This window comes from Ctenopharyngodon idella, chromosome 5 (assembly GCF_019924925.1).
Source record: "Ctenopharyngodon idella isolate HZGC_01 chromosome 5, HZGC01, whole genome shotgun sequence".
NCBI classification, from domain to species: Eukaryota; Metazoa; Chordata; class Actinopteri; order Cypriniformes; family Xenocyprididae; genus Ctenopharyngodon; species Ctenopharyngodon idella.
This window is the reverse complement of record NC_067224.1, coordinates 16695374-16713060: the sequence shown is the minus strand read 5'-3', so window position 1 is coordinate 16713060 and position 17687 is coordinate 16695374. Positions and strand designations below refer to the sequence as shown.

The window sequence follows — 17687 nt, the reverse complement described above, 5'->3', positions numbered from 1 at the left end:
GTGTACACTTTATACTGATTCATTAGCCAGGAAGTTAGGGAGCTGATTGAGACGCACCCTAAATAATTGGTAAAGTGCAGGATAGGTCACCAGAAAGAAGTCTTTTGTTTCCCTGGATTTAAATAAAATAAAAATAAAACATTTGCATCATTCACAGATCAATAGCATGCATTTAGAAAATAGATGAATTTTCATGTCATGTCTTTAAATGACAACTAGGACAACTCACGGTCTGTTAGACCTCAAGGATATGTAAATGAGAAGGTCATAACAGATCTGAAAGACTAAAACACAATTGATTCAATGAGTATATTACTTGGAGGAAGAGGTCATCACGTTGGTTCTGTTGCACTACCAACCATTAACCCACAAAACCTGCAGCAGCCAGGTCATATTAAGGCTCTGTTACCACCCTTTCGCTCTGATAATCTGCTGGTGATTGGCACTTCCCTATTCTCCCCTCACCTCGGCCCTTCCCACACGTGTCATCTTGGCTCGCCGGAGGGCAGATAGGGGCTGTCAATTAGCAGATAATGTAGGGAGCAGCTGAATGTCAAACAACGCTTCCCCGGTGGCGACCACGCATCAAATGTCCGTCTGGCTGCCTGCGGGATACAATGTCTTGTTACTGAAGTGGGGTTAGAGGGAAAAACAGCCAGCGGGAGGAGAGAAAAGTTGACGAAATCTGGCACGTTAGTTACAGGCTCTCTATCACTTTCACTAATGCAAGACGACATTATAGTTCAATTGTAGGTCCACGAAGTGACGTCTAGAACCACTTTGACATTTGTTTGGGTTTTCCTTCCCATGTTTACAGTTTCGGTTTGGCTATTTCAACTGCTAACTTTCTGGTCAATACTATGAATTTCTACATACAGTATAAACCATTCAAGAAGCCTATTGTGCTTCTCAGTTCAAAATAACTACTGTAAATAAAAATACTGCAGATCTTGACTAACTTCAATACAAATACATGTCAAATATCCACAGTATGAGAAAGGACAAAAATCAAGCTAAAAGAACAAAATATTTGTAGGTCTATTTTTCTTCCCATGTCCGCCATGTAGGCTGACCAAAATCTAATCAAGTTTGTTTGTGAATAGAGCCTGTTCCCTTTTTCTCCTGGAACCTCCATCATTTCATTTGAGCCCTATCACCTTTAAAAATAACAGTAACCACCTCTTGTAGGTCAAGTCAGACAAATAGTCCCCTGGATATAATTAGCCATCTGTCAACAACCATCAATTCACCCTGACTGAAAGCCGTGTCAAACAGTACTTTGGAATTTCAACCAGATCCATGACTGCCAAACGTATGCATTTCAAAAGACACACTGCCAGAACAAAACTTGGCCCAAAAAATATTTCAAGAGATTTGTAAGGAAATTAATGTCACATCCAATCCATCATTACTAGCCTAAGGGGATAAGGCTTGCGGTTAGTGATATGTGAGAAAATGTCAAGTTTTTCAAAAGAAGGACGTGCCAACTTATAAATTTGGGGAATTTTAAAATGGAGGGTTTGCTGCCAAACCCTCTGACTTCAGTTTGATGCTCAACTACTTCAGCGCTCCATCTCCAAAACGACAAGAAATATGCAGGCATAACAGGGTCAATGTCTCCATCTTGTGGTCATATTACTTTTGCTCAAAGGGGCAACATACTAATATTACAGTGAAATTCTCTCTTAACACATTGCACAACTAAAAATGACTTGAAATAATTTCAGCCAACACAGAAAGAAAAGAAAAACACAGAGACCCAAACTATACAGAATTAAAAGTGAGTATATTGTTAAACAGATGCCTGGGTATTACAACAGCTGTTGTCATGGCATTGCGAGGTATTCGTTTGTTTACTCTCCAAGAGGCACTAAATATAGTGTTGCATGTATAGCTCTGCTCATTTTGCCTGGAGTCAAGGGATTCCTGAGCAGAAACATAGTGCACATAAACTGTACAAGCTCACTTCAACTGTAGATTCATAATACATATGTTCATGTCCATCACATTCACACAAACACATTCTACTCTCCTTTTTATGATACTAATTAAGTGAAAATGACATTTCAGCATTATGAAAATTACATCAAAATAGTCAAGCAGCATATTTGTAGTTTGGCAACATAAATGAGTGACTTGGTGTCAGTCATACTTATAGCCTCCCCAACGTCTCATTTCATACACTCACGGCTTCACATTTGAATACTAAAGAGGAGGCCCTTACATTATGTCAGATTAAACTAAGGCAGTGACTACTGAGAGGAAAAAAAAAAAAAAGCCTTTGGCCTATCACCCACATTGACTTCTGTGCTTCTCTATAAAAATTACTAATACAAATAAATCAAAATTGTGCAGTTTGCAAATAAGCACACAACAAAGAGAACTACTTATATGGAGGCAGTGTTATGGAACTAAACCAAACAAAAATCACAGTTCAGGCATCTTTCTGTCAAGGCTAGTCATTTTCCCTGACTAATATGCTGCTGAAAGATTATGATTTTGTTTGCAAGTAATGCACTTCAATCAAATACACAACACAATCCACTCTGAGCCTATTGAATAATAGAACGATGCTGTGTCCATGCAGTGCTACATCAATATCTCATGCAGAGACTTCCATAGAGAGTAAGTCAACAGTATGCTACTAATTCACATAAACTCCCATTTTAGCTAACAAATCGCTGTCTCTTAAAAGATGATTCACCTAAAACAGATCAGATTACTGGTTATTGAAAGTGTAATTATGTCAGCTACAATGTGCCTTATTGGGATTTTGTAGATCTGTAGACAAGTCTCTTGATTAAACCAAATGTTTATATAATGAAATTATTTATTAAAGGTGCAGTGTGTAATTTCTGAACCACTAGTGACCCAAATGGAATAGCAGAAATGATACAGCCAAATAAGTTTCCCCAAACATCCAATCCTTCAGGGTTTGGTCAAACACGGAGTCCAATCCAGACTCACGCCAGTTGACATCACCATATCTGGTTGATGTTTTTTTTTTTTTTTTTTTTCCCAAAACCAGTTAAGAGTTGCCCATCACAGGAGGGTTAACTATTATTATAGTTAACTAAAACCCATAAAAATAGAAACATTTTCATTACTAGAAATAAAATAAGCTTCAACTAAATTAAAAAATGAAAAAACAAACAAAAAAAAAAACATTTAATTTTCATTTAGTTTAACTTGATGTACAGAATAAAACAAAATCTGAAATAAAAATGAATAAAAACTATATAGAAATGTTAAAACAGGAAAAAAAAAAACTATAATAAGAACTATTATAGTATCTCATTCTCTATATAAAATAATACGGCCTCACAGCCGATTGTAAAGATTTCACTGGTCATGTCAGTTAGAGTGCTGACTGACTACACAACGCTGAAACAAATACTAACCCTTACTGACTGGTATTTGTCATGATATTATCTGAACTTATCATAATCATAAATCAGTGTGGCGCAAATAGTTTTACTGTTAGTGTTTACTGCATATTGTTATTTTTCTAATTATTTACTTATAGCGACTAATGAATCAGAAGGGTTTGGGGGGGGCACTGCTACATTCATAGTTTTCATGTGACTTCACACACTTATAGGAATGCACACCTGGAGGGCAAAGCATGGCTTTCCTCCATTGCCCACCAGTCATTCTTACCAGGTTTGTACTAAGTACTAATATAGCAAGACAGTGATATTAAAAGACAAATTTCAGTATACGCCTTACTGATGATGCATACTATGTACAGGCTAGCAGATGAACTCCGAATATAAATGCGTTTTCCCATAGAAAACCATTATTTAAAAAAAAAAAAAAAAACATACCCATTTAGTGCTTTGCATTAATATTCTGGGCTCATCTGCTCGCCTGTATATAGTATACATCATCAACATGGTGAATACTGAATTTGATCTTTTAATATCACTGTTTTAGTACATTAAGGCACTTTACTGTAAGTATTTTTTTACGTTAAGTGTTTTAGAATGTCCTGCTGTTTTTAGTGATTGAAATACTGCAGCAAGTGCTGGATATAGATCACAAGTTGCCAAAACTTGCATTTTGTTCACATATTTTTCTTTTTTTCAGTCCTGTAATCTATGAATATTTTGCCCTCCAGGTCTCCACACCAGTGACATGACTGAAAACTATGAATTGGGCTGCTAAAAATGACACGTATCCACAGAGACTGCACTTTTTTTTTTTTTTTTAGTAGTAGTATTATAAAATGTCTTTACATATTAAACTGGAATATAGGAGAAAATACTTTAATGTTGAAAATTACACACAGCACCTCTAAAATATGGCAATATCTACTAGTCTTTTTGATGCTTTGATGGATATTATGCAGCATATTTCCCCCATTATTTTGAACCATGATGAACACAAATACTATTATCAAACTGTATATCATTAGCACACTGTATTGCTCAGCATTTTCACTGTGCTCAATATTGAGGTCTGCAATGACGTATGTTGTTGCATAGTAGTCTGTATCATAACTACTAGCAGGCACTTCTTGAGTTAGAGGCTCGAAGTGCCAGGCTGGCGATAGACTTCACCACGCAGGTGGAGGCTCTGTGGCAGGCGCCGGCACTAGCCATGTAGTTGGATGCTAACCGGTGTAGCCGTTTGCTCCCAAAAGTGTTATAATGGCCAGGCATAACCAGGTCAATCTCCTCTTTATCGACCATCTCTACCAGCCTTTCGCAGCTACGGATGTAGTCGCTGATCCTGCTGTAGGGAAGCCAATCAATCATGGAACCATCATAGACCACGTCTCCACTGAACAGCATCTTGTTCTCCTTGTCATGGAGACAAATGCTGCCTCTGGAATGGCCCGGCATGTGGAGAACAGTAAGTTGCCGGTCCCCAAGGTTGATAACGTCGCCTGGGAACATAAGGAGGAGGAAGAAAGGAAATGTGGAATGTGGGAACTGGATATTGTCACTGCATTGCAGCACTGACACAGCAGAAGCTGTATCGACTTATGCACAAGTTATGAAACAGAGAGGGATTTGTAACATACGTTATGAACAGGTACTAAGGATTAGTTTATTATTACTACTACAGCTAAGATATCTTGGTCCAAGCACAAAAAATTTGAGTTAAAAGGTTTTAATAACACCCTTCCACAAGCGTTAGAGCAAATATGTGAGTGGATATAAGTGGATATAGTAACACAAAGTGACATATAGTATCTGCACAAAGTATGCTTCTAAACATTGCGCAAAAAGGGTTAAAGACACATGGTCTGTTTATTATAAATAATTAAGGGTTTACACAATTTTTTTGTACTGAATTTTCATGACTTTTACAGTCAATTACTGGATAAAAATTGTTATTTCTACTGCACTCACAAAGAGCAATTTCTTACTGATGAAATATTTTCAGCTGAGCATAACTATAAAAAAAAGTCACTATTAAATAAATGCATGCATGCATGCATGCATACAATACAATGCAATACTGACTATTGACATTTTTTATGATATTCAGAGGCCTGAAAATCACACTTTTTAAAGGTTTTCCAGGACCATGGGAACCCTGACTCTAGCTATACAGTGTATGCGTCACCTCAACATCTGAAGATACACTGTGAGGTGAAAGAATAATTTGTTCAGTGACAAACATCTATTCATCTGCAGTACAACTCACTGCATAGTAGTCCATTCACTGAGAATAATGGGGAGGAGGTCATGTGTGGTTTGCTCAGAGCTTTACTCTGATTCTGCTGGGTTTCTGCCAATGGTCCACTATAATGGTCTATCTCCACCATCAGGGAAATTATAAAGCCACATTAGACAGTGAGCTTGGTTTTTACTAACCACTGACACGTCTCTGGTGAGTCTATCAAGATCTGATTTGTTTCGATCTTTCTCCAGCCCTTCAAAGATATTAAGCATGGTTGCCCAGAATGAAGTCATGCAATGCAGCACATTTTACTACTGTCTACTACTGTGTGTGTGTGTGTGTGTGTGTAATTATATATATATATATATATATGTAGATAGATAGATAGATACTATAATATCCCACCTTCTTGTAATATATGGGTTGGCGTAACCGCCTTCACTCTATACTGTCTTGCTCGCCATCCAGGCGCTGGATCCTCCACGATCTCGCGGTCAGATAACCATGTCACGGTCTCAAAGTTGTCACCGTTAGCCAGAGCATCCACCTCCGCCTTGTGCACGCCCACCTGTTGAAACTGATGCAGCCCACCCGAATGATCAAAATGCACATGCGTGCCGATGGCTAACAGCGGGTTCTTGCGTTTCGAATCGTCCCCTAGCAGCCCTTTGCTATGGATGTATTCAGGCAGACTCCGTAACCCCAGTCCGGTATCTATGACGACGTCCTGATGGGACCCGCGTATGAGCCAGATATTCGCCCTGTTCCCCGATTCATAAAAACGCTCCTGGATCCAAAACACCCCATTTTCCAGCGACTTATGCGCGTACCAGTCAGTCGCAGACATCCCCAATACATTCAAGAGGTTATTATTGCATACAAGGACAAATGTATGGCTGTTAACCTATAATTTTGGTTTTAAATCTAGCTGCTTCAGCCGCAGAAAAGACGCTGACACCCTGTTCCGCAAGCGCAGCACGTCACCGAGCGTATTGATATGACGCGCTGGAAAGTCGGAATACCATTGGTCAAAGCGGAAATAGGTGCCACCCAAGTAATACATATTAATAATATAAAGCAAGGGCCTCATTAATGTTCGTGCTGAACAAGGTAAGCAGTTGCCCCTTAAATAATTGTTCCTGCAATGCGACCGCACGCTCAGTGGTTTTAAAGAAATACTGCATGTTGCCAACATTTACTCACCCACATGATGTTTCAACTCGTTTTCTTTCTTGCGCAAAGGGGAGCTCAACAAGCACCTCTCCAAACAATTAAAGTGGATCTTCATTTTAAACGCCAGGCTCCAAAAACACACCCAAAAAATAATCCATACAATAAACTTCCAACTTCTATGTTATATTGTAGCTTTGAGTAATAAACAGACTAATTGTCCAAAGATAATCTTCCCCCAATGCAGTTTACTATTAAAAAATAAGTAGCAATGGCGTTGAATTAAAAATGGAGCGTTTTCCAAAAGCCATTGGTTTTCGCGTGTCATGTGACTTATCGCGGCGCAATTTATTTAAAACGACAGCGGGATTTCTGTCTAAGAACGACGTCAAAACTATTATCTTTTGTCAAACAAATATTTTATCAGATCCTCAAACATCCAAACAATTTTAGGAATATTTGACTGACCAAAATGGCAGGAAAGGGCAGAGGTATAGCAGCATTCACCTTTAACATTGAGGCCCTGGGCCTCACCAGAGGGTCCATGCCTGAAACCCAGGGAGGGCCGACTCCACTCTTCCCAGTGAGTTATTCTGAACCTTTTTGTTTTCTTCTTAAACAGATAGTGGAAAACAATGACATTTAAAATATGCTTCAGTAATATTAGATCATTACCCATAAAGTCCTTACTTTTTTTTTTTTCTTATTGTAGTTTAGTTTTAGAGACATGCATCACACCAACTATGACATAATTGTATCTTTTACAGAAAATTGAATATAAACCAGGGCCTTTGAAAGCTGGAGAAGATGAAGACTACATGAGAGCTTTGAAACAAGAGATGAGAGGACGAATGAAAGATCTCCCTTTTAACATAAAACCCCACACAGGAAAGGGAGGTGAGTGGTAGCTTTTATTTAATTTTAGTAACACATAATACCTAATGCTTCCTACTAGGTGTCTTATGATTTCTGAGATAATCATATTGTAAAAGCAGATGAGCACTGGGGGCAATATTGTGTTTTAACACTGACCTTAAGACATTAAATCTATTTATCCCTAAGTTTAAGTGAAATACTATAACTGATTAGGGAAACTTTAACCTTGAAAGTTATTATTGTATTTTAACCATGTTGATTCAAGTAAGAAATGTCAGAAAATTTTAGAGGTTAAATGAATTTTATCTACTATTTTAAAGTGTTTGCCAGTGTGCTCACCAGTATAATTCACAGATGTGGAGAGGTACAAGGAAAAATACACAAAGGAAATTAAAAAAATTGAAGATGAAGATTGGACACCAGGTACTACAGGAATCACTTATGAGTACAATTTAAATTGGTTGATTTCAGATAAATTATAGACTTGATTTGTAGATTGGAACCGTCTTCCGAAGGAGCTGAAGCCACAGAAGATAATTAAGAAGAAAAGAGGTAATTTCAAGAAATGCAGAATCCCTCTTTAAACAAACTGCAATTTGTGAATGACCTGTAGACAACTTGAATATGTACAGATTATAAGAAATTCCCAAAGATCTCAAGTAAGGACAAGAAGGAAGTGCTGAGTAAACTGGATGTGAGTTCATGCTATTTTCATCACATTAAACTGCTTCACTATTCTTATTTTTCATCTTGTTTAGCCGCAAACAGATATATTTAGATTGAGCTGTTGTTTCACTTGTGCTTGTTTTCAGGAACTTGAGAAGAAGGGAGATGTCAAATCAGATGAGGAGGATGAGGAGAAGGGAGAGAAGAAAGATGGTGAGGAAGGGGAGGAAGAAGAAATTGAAGGAGAATATGATGATGAAGAGCTTGAAGAGGTAAAAGATTTTACTAATAGCAATATTCCAGGTTAAATAAATCTTCATCAACAGCATCTGTAGCATGTACATCACCACAGAAATTAATTTAAACTTCAGTATAACTTTAACACTTAAATATTGCTTGCTTAAGAATGAGACTGGTGTGATATAATCACTATAGATGTCACAGTTACGTCACTTGCAGCTGCGCGTGCATGGTGGTGGCAAAAAAAAATAGTGGTAACAAGTGGAGGAAAGTGTGCAAAATCCACAAGATAAGAGAAAAATGTTTTGTTGTGCCTTTGGATGTCAGAATCGGAATGCCAAAAAATATAGTCTTCATTTTTATAGAATACCATCCTTTAAAGCCAAACAGAGATGTTTAAGTTGCAAGTCACAGCCTGGACTGATGAATCCTGCAATTATTAGTCTACCATTAAAGCATAAATTTGATGTAAACATTGTCTACATAATATTCACATATGCAGTTCATAGGGGGGCATACCGCAGTTACAGCATTAAATATTTAAACCTATAACATTTTACATAGATAACTTTTAAACAGCCTATAACATTTTTATTTCACAATTCTGACAATTTTCTTGCGTGTTTATATCTCCCAGTTCAGACTTTATAATTCACAATTGTAAGTTTATATCATAATTTTGAGGGGGGAAAAAAGTCAGCATTGCGAGATATAAATTTGCAATTCTGAGGGAAAAAAGACAGAATAACGACTATATTTCACAATTCTGTTTTTCCTTCAAAGAAATGTAAGATATAAACTTATTTTAAAAAAAGTCAGAATTGTGAGATACTTTTTTTTCTCTCTCTCTCACAGGAAAACGATTACATAGCAAATTACTTTGAAGACGGTGATGATTATGGGGGAGGAAGTGATGACAACATGGATGAAGCAACTTACTAGAAATAAAAAAAATAAATAAATAAAAAAATAGCACTCATTAAAAAAAGTATCATATAAGAGAATTAAAGTGTATTAATGCGCACGTACTATATAAAAGCACACATTTAGTTGATACACTTCATGTCTTCCAAGAGCACAGTGCTTTATAGGTATAAAAATTAGATTCAGAGTTGTATAGATGAATGTCTAAACGGGTATAATTTAAGCTAAATGTTAATAAAATTAAAACACTAAAAATAATTAGGAGATTCAGATACTAAAATATAATTCCTTTATTTTCAACCTGCATCTACAGTCTACAGGATGAAGGCACATACTGTTCAAAAGTCAATCACTGAACTCCATGTTTCATAGAAATGTTCACATCTTTGCTACTTGAATGGAATTGAGCACATGCGGGAATATTTTACAAATCATCCCTGTGCTCTTGCTAGAAGAAAACCAGGAAGCCATTATGGTTCCATTTAAGTTTTGTTTTTCTTTACAAGCAAAGTTTAAAAATTAAAACCAGCAACTTTATTACCATCAGTTGCAATACTGAATCTGGATTCTACATTTCCTAAAATAAATTAATGCGTTTATTTCCCTGACAACCAGACAGTGGCAGCAATTGTCTTAATGTATCATCTGTTTGCCGTCAAGGCAAACTATGAGCTTAATAGAGGTACAGAGCTATACACTGGCTCATGAGTGACAGAAAAAACAACAAAACCAGCATCCAACTGTGCAAAATGCATCAAGGAAATATGCAGACAGGATTGGAATCATTTCTTGATTACTTCATCCTCTCGTGTGTTTAAGTTCAACTTTGTTTTATGTTTTTTTGTTTTAAATGTGTTTTCGCTTATACCATCCATAAATGCCTCCAAATTAATTCCCCGGTGATCTAAGTGCCCCTTTACGTTTCCTTTTTGTGCTTCACAAAATGTTGCTGTTCAATAACAGGCTGTAGGTGCGAGTCTTGGTGATGGGCAGCATTGGCCCGTGGTAACCCAAGAGGCTCAGCAACAGCTGGCTGTGTTGGTCCAGGCCTGATAGAGTCTATGGTAGTGTGGTGGCTAACATCTGCTTTCATCAAAACTTCATAGTACAACAGGTAAAAAACAGGTGTAACAATGCCCACAACCAACATGATGGCCACTGCGGTCCACCATCTCATTCCCCAGTCAGCCCCATAGTACGGGTCTTTCTTTTGGGCCGGTCTGCGCTCAGGGTCTCCCAACAGCGGCTGCTCCAGCGAGGACACCACCTCGCTCAGACTGCTCCTGGAAGGGGCAGATGACTTAACGAGAAGTTGAATGTCCTTGTCCTTCTCCTGCAAGAAGCACTCCACGCTGTCCACAGATGAGGAAGAGGATGAAGAGTCCAAGGAAGCTCCAGAAATTGGTATTTCTGTGATTCTGCGAGTGCTGCAGGGTGAGCTGCTTTTGTGGGGAGTGGTGTTGTGAGTTTCTGTGAATGAGCTGAACTTTCTCACAGGAATCCGTATTGACCGCAGCGCAAAGAAGTCCTGCTCAGTTAGAAGATTGTTGGCCCGCTTTATGTCTGCAACCTGAGAACAAAACAAGAAAATTCAGTACAATATATTTGGGCAACTATTAGGAGGCAAGACTGATTTACATTTTTACATGTCAGAACATTTAAGAAACGTGGAGTAATGTAAAAATGCAGAGCTGGATGTGTCCCCAAAAAAGATGAGGAAGAGTTTTGTTTTTTCAGCAAATCATCATAACTTGTGTCGTTAATATGGAATTTAACTTGCATGATTAGGTGCAACTCTAATGCAAATTTTACACCAGATACTAATGTGGCTCATCCAATCTGAATTTAGAGTGGGAAACATCCATCATGTAATATTATTTTTGTTTTAAGACTTTACACTTAAGTTTAGCATGCTTTTGAAACAATCATTTTCACTTTGGTCTGTCTAGTTCTTAATATTTTTTTTTAAATTCACTTAATTATAAAATAGACATTACCACTTGGTTATTAAAGTCATGATGAAATGGAAGTAGCGTCAGTAGATCTTCCGTATTGTGACGTACATACAAGTTTAGCAGATTATTGAAAAAAAAAGAGGCCTGGACATCCATTGGTTGTTGATTAGCTAGTAAAATGTGGACGTCGCCTTTAAAAGTGGAGGAAAATTAATGCAAAACTTACAGAGGGAGGGTTTAAGAAAACGAAACAATTGGAGAAGTCAGGCATATGTAAAAAGAGAGAAGTCTGTCCAGTTATGACCTTTTGAAACATTGAGGTAAAAAAAAAAAAAAAAAAAAGTAAAAATGAAACAGGAGAATTGTTCACAATAAGACCTATGACATGCATTTATACAATTTTATTTCATGCCAACTTTAAAACTATTCTTTATATTTATAAGATTTTGGTCATAATGGTGATCTTACTATAAACATACTGAAAGAAAAAAAGTAAGGGCACAACAAGAGAACCCGGACTTACAGTACAGAAATACTGCAGAGATATACTGATCAGCGTATCTCCCTCTTTTATGTCCCTTATCAAGTATACAATATCGTCCTTGCGATCTGTAGACGTGCTGCTCCTGCGATGCCTCTCCCTGCCTCTGGAACGCAGCTCAAACGTCTCTCCATCCTCCTCTGAGTATTCAGTTTCTGAGTTGTTCCCAAAAGCGGACGTGTAACCACCTGTGGGTGGCTGCACTGTGGTTGCAAACTGGAAACCATTGTACTGGTTCCTTCCAGTCATTTTTCACTGTGAAAAGAACAAATGGCTGATGAGTGTTACTGTTGGACATAGGTGTGCATCACAAAATGAACTGTTTGTTTCATGGCTCTGAGGTCATTGGATTCCTTTTACCCTGGAAGATTTAAAAGAACAGATAGTTGAGGTGTGAAAAAAATTCTATGTGGGTAGATATCTAGTAGACTAACGTACTGTAAGCACACAAAATGTGCTATGCCTTCTACAACAGCTGCTGATAAGACAAAATTTAACCTTGGACAATGTTGACAGAAGCTATTTTAGGGATTTTCCTAGTCTTGAAAGTGCACAAATATTAACTAGTGTCTCCTGTGAACTGTATTTCTTACGTGGCCTGGCACCCGTAGGTAACGTTAGCGCTAACTAGCAGCTACACATCTATTAGCATGTAAACATGACAAGACCAATTTTATTCAATAAACAAACAATGACACATGACCAAACAGCGTTTAGTCACATAAAACAAACCCTAAATGGTTGTTTATCGAATAAAGCCACTTAATAAGGTTTATACATGTAGAAGCTAAGTAACGTTAGCTCAGTTAGCATAGTTTAGCCAATGCTACGCAAAACATCAACTACAATATCTCTGGGAAATAATATTTTAGAATACATAACTCTATAGCAGTTTCTGTAAGCATATATCACTTTTTTATTTTAATAATACGTAATATGTTGAAATCCTCATTGGTAAACAGGGTCAATGGTCTCGTGCTACTGATGCTAACCAAACTTTACATCAGCAAACGGTGATTTGCTATCTAGCTCGATTTCAGATAATAAAACAACAGCGCTAATTAAAGCTTCTGTTTACCAATTTGTTGAGGTTTACCTGTGAAACGAGTATGGTCCGCTTGACTTTTAGTGGTTAGGCCATTCTCCAGTTTCCTCTATGTGCCTCATTACTTTTGCTGCTAGATTACTGGAGACACAGACGCCACGTCAACACAGAGACAGCGTAAGCACGCACTGACATCATCGACATCTCTCCTTGGCTCGATTACATCATTAGCAGTTCAGAATTCTTTATTATTATCATCCATTCATCTATTTTCCATCTATATATCCTTGGTGCTCCTGTCCCCACTGTCGCCGTTGTTGTTATGGCTGGGCCTCACATAACTCGCAGCCAGGTTTCAGTAAGGTAGTTTTTCCTGGTGCAGTTTCAGGTGGATGTCTGTCAAATGGGGACATAAGGTGTCCATAAAGTATGTATAATTAGTAACAGAATGAATATTAAGTGTGTTCTGTTTCCACATCATCTTGTGTGCAGTAGGGGGCAACCTGTCTTTAGTACACTACGGTGAGGCTGCATTCCCTCTGTTTATGATCAGCACTTTACTTAGTTTAGGCTTGCTCAGGTATTCTGCCAGATTATATTGCCAGATTCCAGATCGCAATCTGGATTCAAACACCCACGCGATTTTACTCAGTGCTCGAAGAGGGCCGGTACTCACCGGCACTTCTTTAATCTGTAGCGTACCCACGCTTTGTCTTGCGTACCGCCACTTCTCACATGTTGCCGTTACTCTAACCACCACACCGAAACATAGAATCAGGCTGTTAATTAATTGTATAAATCGCGCGTTCGGAGCTTTTATAAGCATGTGTGGCGCACCGCACGCGAATCACCGCAGGCGCGTTCACCAGCGCGCTCCAAAAGTGTGATTAAAATTTGCGCGAGACGTTCCTATAATAAAATGTGAAACCCATTTGAATTCTATTGAGAATGTAGTAAAACGCTATGGAGAAAGTCAAACATGATCTAAAGACAGCCACTAAAAAGACTCATGAAAAGAGGGTAAAACATGATGATCTTGTAAGCTTTTTAAACTTCTCATGACCATCTTTCCTAGAATTGATCACGTTCTGTTGTATTTATTGTGGTACATTTTAACTAACTTGTTAAAGAATTTATAATCTATTAAGGGAATAGATTTAAAAAAGAGAGAAAAAAGTTAACATTGCCCTAAGCATGCAACGAGGAGCCATCAATGGTCTAGCTTTAATTATTTCCTTATTGTAACAAATACTATGGTTAAACAATTACAAGAACTACTTTTTCATAAGGCCAAGTACAAGTTAGAATCATGGATCTTCTTGAATTATTGACTAAACATTAGTTTTCCTCATGTGTAAAATGTGTTCCGCTAATATGACAGATATGCCCATAGGAAACACCTGGCTGTATTCCAAGAATTAACATGTTCAGTTGTATAAGAACCTTTTTAGTAAAGATAATAAGATAACTTCCCATGGCACTTTGTAAACAAGTAATTGTTAACTATAGGCTGTTACTTTATTGCAGTTGTGTTATCAACCAACTTTGCATGTGTGGACCATTTTGCAAAAATAAAGCAACAAACAAATAAATAAACCTCACGAGGGAGCAAACCCAAACTCCTCGCAACAAAAGAAGACAACCAGTCCCCCATCCCAAATGGAAGTGAACAAAATAGAGTAAATCACCCTTTGAAAGTAACTTGATACTTCAAATAAAGATTGCGTCAATTACATCCTTACACCAGTAGGTGGCGACAAATGATTGTTAAAAATGTATTTGTCATTGACTCATTCAATACAAAGATTTGTTCAAAAAGGTTTATTCATCTATGAAACAAGTGGCATCCTTATAGTTCAGTCATTGAATCATTTATTCAAACCGATTTTTAAAAAATAATAATAATTCATTCAAAATAATTAATGGTTTTTGTAAATAGACTGCGGGGCGGGGGTGGGGTGGGGGTTGCAGTTGAAGTTATTTCAGCGAATATTAAAATAAAACTGCATGTTCAGGTATCAGTGTTTTAAAAAACTCCATGTCTATGGTAACATCCTCAAAACAAAAAGTTTTTCAACCCTTTTAACCATTAAGAAAAGGGATGAGTGAATATTATTATAATTTCTAGGTAGCCATCCAAAACATTCAGGGGACAAATGTATTTAAAATGTTTGTGACCTGTTCAATTCAGTATGCACCACATATGCAAATTCCTAGTTTCCATTTAACTAGGAAAACTTTCCATGTATTACTTAGCCCACTTTAACTACTCCGATACCACAGCAGAAACTACTAGCCTAACTAATACATTATTAAAGGCAAGTGAACAGACTGTAAAAAGATCAAATACTGTACACCAATTACAAGCATAGATAAGTACATCATAAAGTTACAAATAGTATAAGGTCTAACTGTAGTATTAATTTTTGTGTACAGAAATGTAATTAAATGTAAAATGACACTGTTCACTGTATAAATTTAATATGGATTAATCTTTGTTAAAGCTGCGTTTTGCTGTTTGATTTAGCTACATGACAGACAACAGCAGCTATTTATAGGTTGCTGTCACTTTAAGAGTAAGACTCCATGCATGCACACATCCGATAGATACACTTCCGAATTCTCACCTTGTTCACTGGGGCACAGTCATGCTGGGATAGAAAAGGGCCTTTCCCAAACTGTTCCCACAAAGTAGGAAGCATAGCACTGTCCAGAATGCTGAAGCATTAAGATTTCCCTTCACTGGAAGTATATGGTGCCTAGCTCAACCCCTGAAAAACAGCCCCATATACGATTATCCCTCCTCCACCAAACTTTACAGTTGGCACAATGCAGTCAGGCAGGTAACGTTCTCGTGGCATTCACCAAACCTAGACTCACCCATCAGACTGCCAAACAGAGAAGCGTGATTCATCACTCCACAAAACACGTTTCCATTGCTCCAGAGTCCAGTGGCTGAGTGCTTTACACCACTCCATCTGACACTTGGCATTGTACTTAGTGATGTGAGGCTTGCCTACAGCTGCTCAACCATGGAAACCCATTCCATAAAGCTCCCACCACACAGTTTTTGTGATGATATATTACTGCCAGTGGAAGTTTTGACTGTTCAGCTATGGAATCAGCAGAGCATTGGTGACTTTTATGCACCATATGCCTCAGCACTCTGTGACCCCGCTCTGTGGCTGTTCCCAAAACTTCCACTTTCCAATAATACCACTTAGAGTTGACAGTGGAATATCTAGCAGGGATGAAGTGTCATAAACTGACTTATTGCAAAGGTGGCATCCTATTACAGTACCACGCTTGAAATTTTATATCTCTTTTATATCTATAAACCTGTGGCAATGGGTCTGATTGAAAAACCTGAATTTACTAATTAAGAGGTGTGTCCCAATACCTTTGTCCATAGTGTACAGTTGCAAGAAAAAGTATGTGAACCACTTGCAGAATCTGTGAAATTGTTAATAATTTTAACAAAATAAGGGAGATGATACAAAATGCATGTTATTTTTTATTTAGTACTGTCCTGAGTAAGATATTTTACATAAAAGATGTTTACATATAATCCACAAGACAAAAAAAAATAGCTGAATTTATTAAAATAACCCCATTCATAAGTATGTGAACCACTGATTCTTAATACTGTGTGTGGTTACCTGGATGATCTACGACTGTTTTTTTTTGTTTTTTTTGTGATGGTTGTTCATGAGTCCCTTGTTTGTTCTGAGCAGTTAAACTGAGCTCTGTTCTTCAGAAAAAATCTCCAGGTCCTGCAGATTCTTCAGTTTTCCAGCATTTTTTGCATATTTGAACCCTTTCCAGCAGTGACTGAATGATTTTGAGATCCGTCTTTTCACACTGAGGACAACTGAGGGACTCAAACAAAAAGGTTCAAACATTCACTGATGCTCCAGAAAAAAAAACATGATGCATTAATAGATGGGGGGTGAAAACATTTTGAATTTGAAGATCAAGGTAAATTGTATTTAATTTGTCTTCCGGGAAACATGCAAGTATCTTCTGTTGCTTCCGAAGGGCAGTACTAAATGGAAAAAAAAAGAAAAAAAAAAAAAAAAAAAAAAAAGATATTCAAGCGAAATAAAAAAAATTTGGACCTCTTCATCCTGTTAAAAAGTTTTCACCCCCTGACTCTTAATGCATCGTGTTTCCTTCTGAAGCATCATGTTTGAACCTTTTTTAAGAGTTGTGTTTGAGTCCCTCAGTTGTCCTCCACGTGAAATGATGGATCTCAAAATCATTCAGTCACTGCTGTAAAGGGTTCAAATATGCAAAAGATGGTGGAAAACTGAAGAATTTTTGGGACCTGGAGATTTTTTCTGAAGAACAGAGCTCAGTTTAACTGCTCAGAATAAACAAGGGACTCATGAACAACCATCACACAACAAAAAAAAACAGTCGTAGATCATCCAGGTAACCACACACAGTATTAGGAATCAACGGTTCACAAACTTCTGAACTGGGTCATTTTAATAAATTCAGCTATTTTTTTGTCTTATGGATTATATGTAAACATCTTTTATGTAAAATATCTTACTCAGGACAGTACTAAATAAAAAAATAACATGCATTTTGTATGATCTCTCTTATTTTGTTAAAATTTTGCACATTTTCG

General features: G+C 37.4%; 3 protein-coding genes across 3 annotated transcripts; 1 reads left to right on the top strand and 2 right to left on the bottom strand.

Annotated features, from left to right (window-relative positions):
• Window positions 1-1767: 1767 nt before the first annotated feature.
• Window positions 1768-6618, bottom strand: mblac2 (metallo-beta-lactamase domain containing 2). The gene is made up of 2 exons (XM_051894741.1): window positions 6040-6618; window positions 1768-4891 (listed from the first exon to the last, which is right to left on the bottom strand). The coding sequence occupies exons 1-2, from the start codon at window positions 6479-6481 to the stop codon at window positions 4506-4508; spliced, it is 828 nt and encodes a 275-aa protein (XP_051750701.1). The 5' UTR covers window positions 6482-6618; the 3' UTR covers window positions 1768-4505.
• Window positions 6619-6730: 112 nt separating this feature from the next.
• Window positions 6731-9574, top strand: polr3g (polymerase (RNA) III (DNA directed) polypeptide G). The gene is made up of 7 exons (XM_051894742.1): window positions 6731-7387; window positions 7572-7701; window positions 8035-8103; window positions 8176-8232; window positions 8313-8374; window positions 8493-8618; window positions 9442-9574. The coding sequence occupies exons 1-7, from the start codon at window positions 7277-7279 to the stop codon at window positions 9526-9528; spliced, it is 642 nt and encodes a 213-aa protein (XP_051750702.1). The 5' UTR covers window positions 6731-7276; the 3' UTR covers window positions 9529-9574.
• A 208-nt stretch (window positions 9575-9782) lies between these two features.
• lysmd3 (LysM, putative peptidoglycan-binding, domain containing 3) lies at window positions 9783-13421 on the bottom strand. The gene is made up of 3 exons (XM_051894740.1): window positions 13103-13421; window positions 11989-12261; window positions 9783-11080 (listed from the first exon to the last, which is right to left on the bottom strand). Exons 2-3 carry the CDS (start codon window positions 12253-12255, stop codon window positions 10427-10429), a joined length of 921 nt encoding a protein of 306 aa, XP_051750700.1. The 5' UTR covers window positions 12256-12261; window positions 13103-13421; the 3' UTR covers window positions 9783-10426.
• Window positions 13422-17687: the final 4266 nt, after the last annotated feature.

What these genes read in the sequence shown, in the direction of transcription:
- mblac2 (XM_051894741.1), bottom strand. Translation starts at nt 6,481, where the DNA reads ATGTCTGCGACTGACTGGTACGCGCATAAGTCGCTGGAAAATGGGGTG. An exon ending in AACCCATATATTACAAGAAG is followed by an intron (nt 4,892 to 6,039) that starts GTGGGATATTAT and finishes TTATGTTCCCAG; the next exon opens with GCGACGTTATCAACCTTGGG.
- polr3g (XM_051894742.1), top strand. Translation starts at nt 7,277, where the DNA reads ATGGCAGGAAAGGGCAGAGGTATAGCAGCATTCACCTTTAACATTGAG. An exon ending in ACCCCACACAGGAAAGGGAG is followed by an intron (nt 7,702 to 8,034) that starts GTGAGTGGTAGC and finishes TATAATTCACAG; the next exon opens with ATGTGGAGAGGTACAAGGAA. An exon ending in GATAATTAAGAAGAAAAGAG is followed by an intron (nt 8,233 to 8,312) that starts GTAATTTCAAGA and finishes GAATATGTACAG; the next exon opens with ATTATAAGAAATTCCCAAAG.
- lysmd3 (XM_051894740.1), bottom strand. Translation starts at nt 12,255, where the DNA reads ATGACTGGAAGGAACCAGTACAATGGTTTCCAGTTTGCAACCACAGTG. An exon ending in CTCTGCAGTATTTCTGTACT is followed by an intron (nt 11,081 to 11,988) that starts GTAAGTCCGGGT and finishes TTTTGTTCTCAG; the next exon opens with GTTGCAGACATAAAGCGGGC.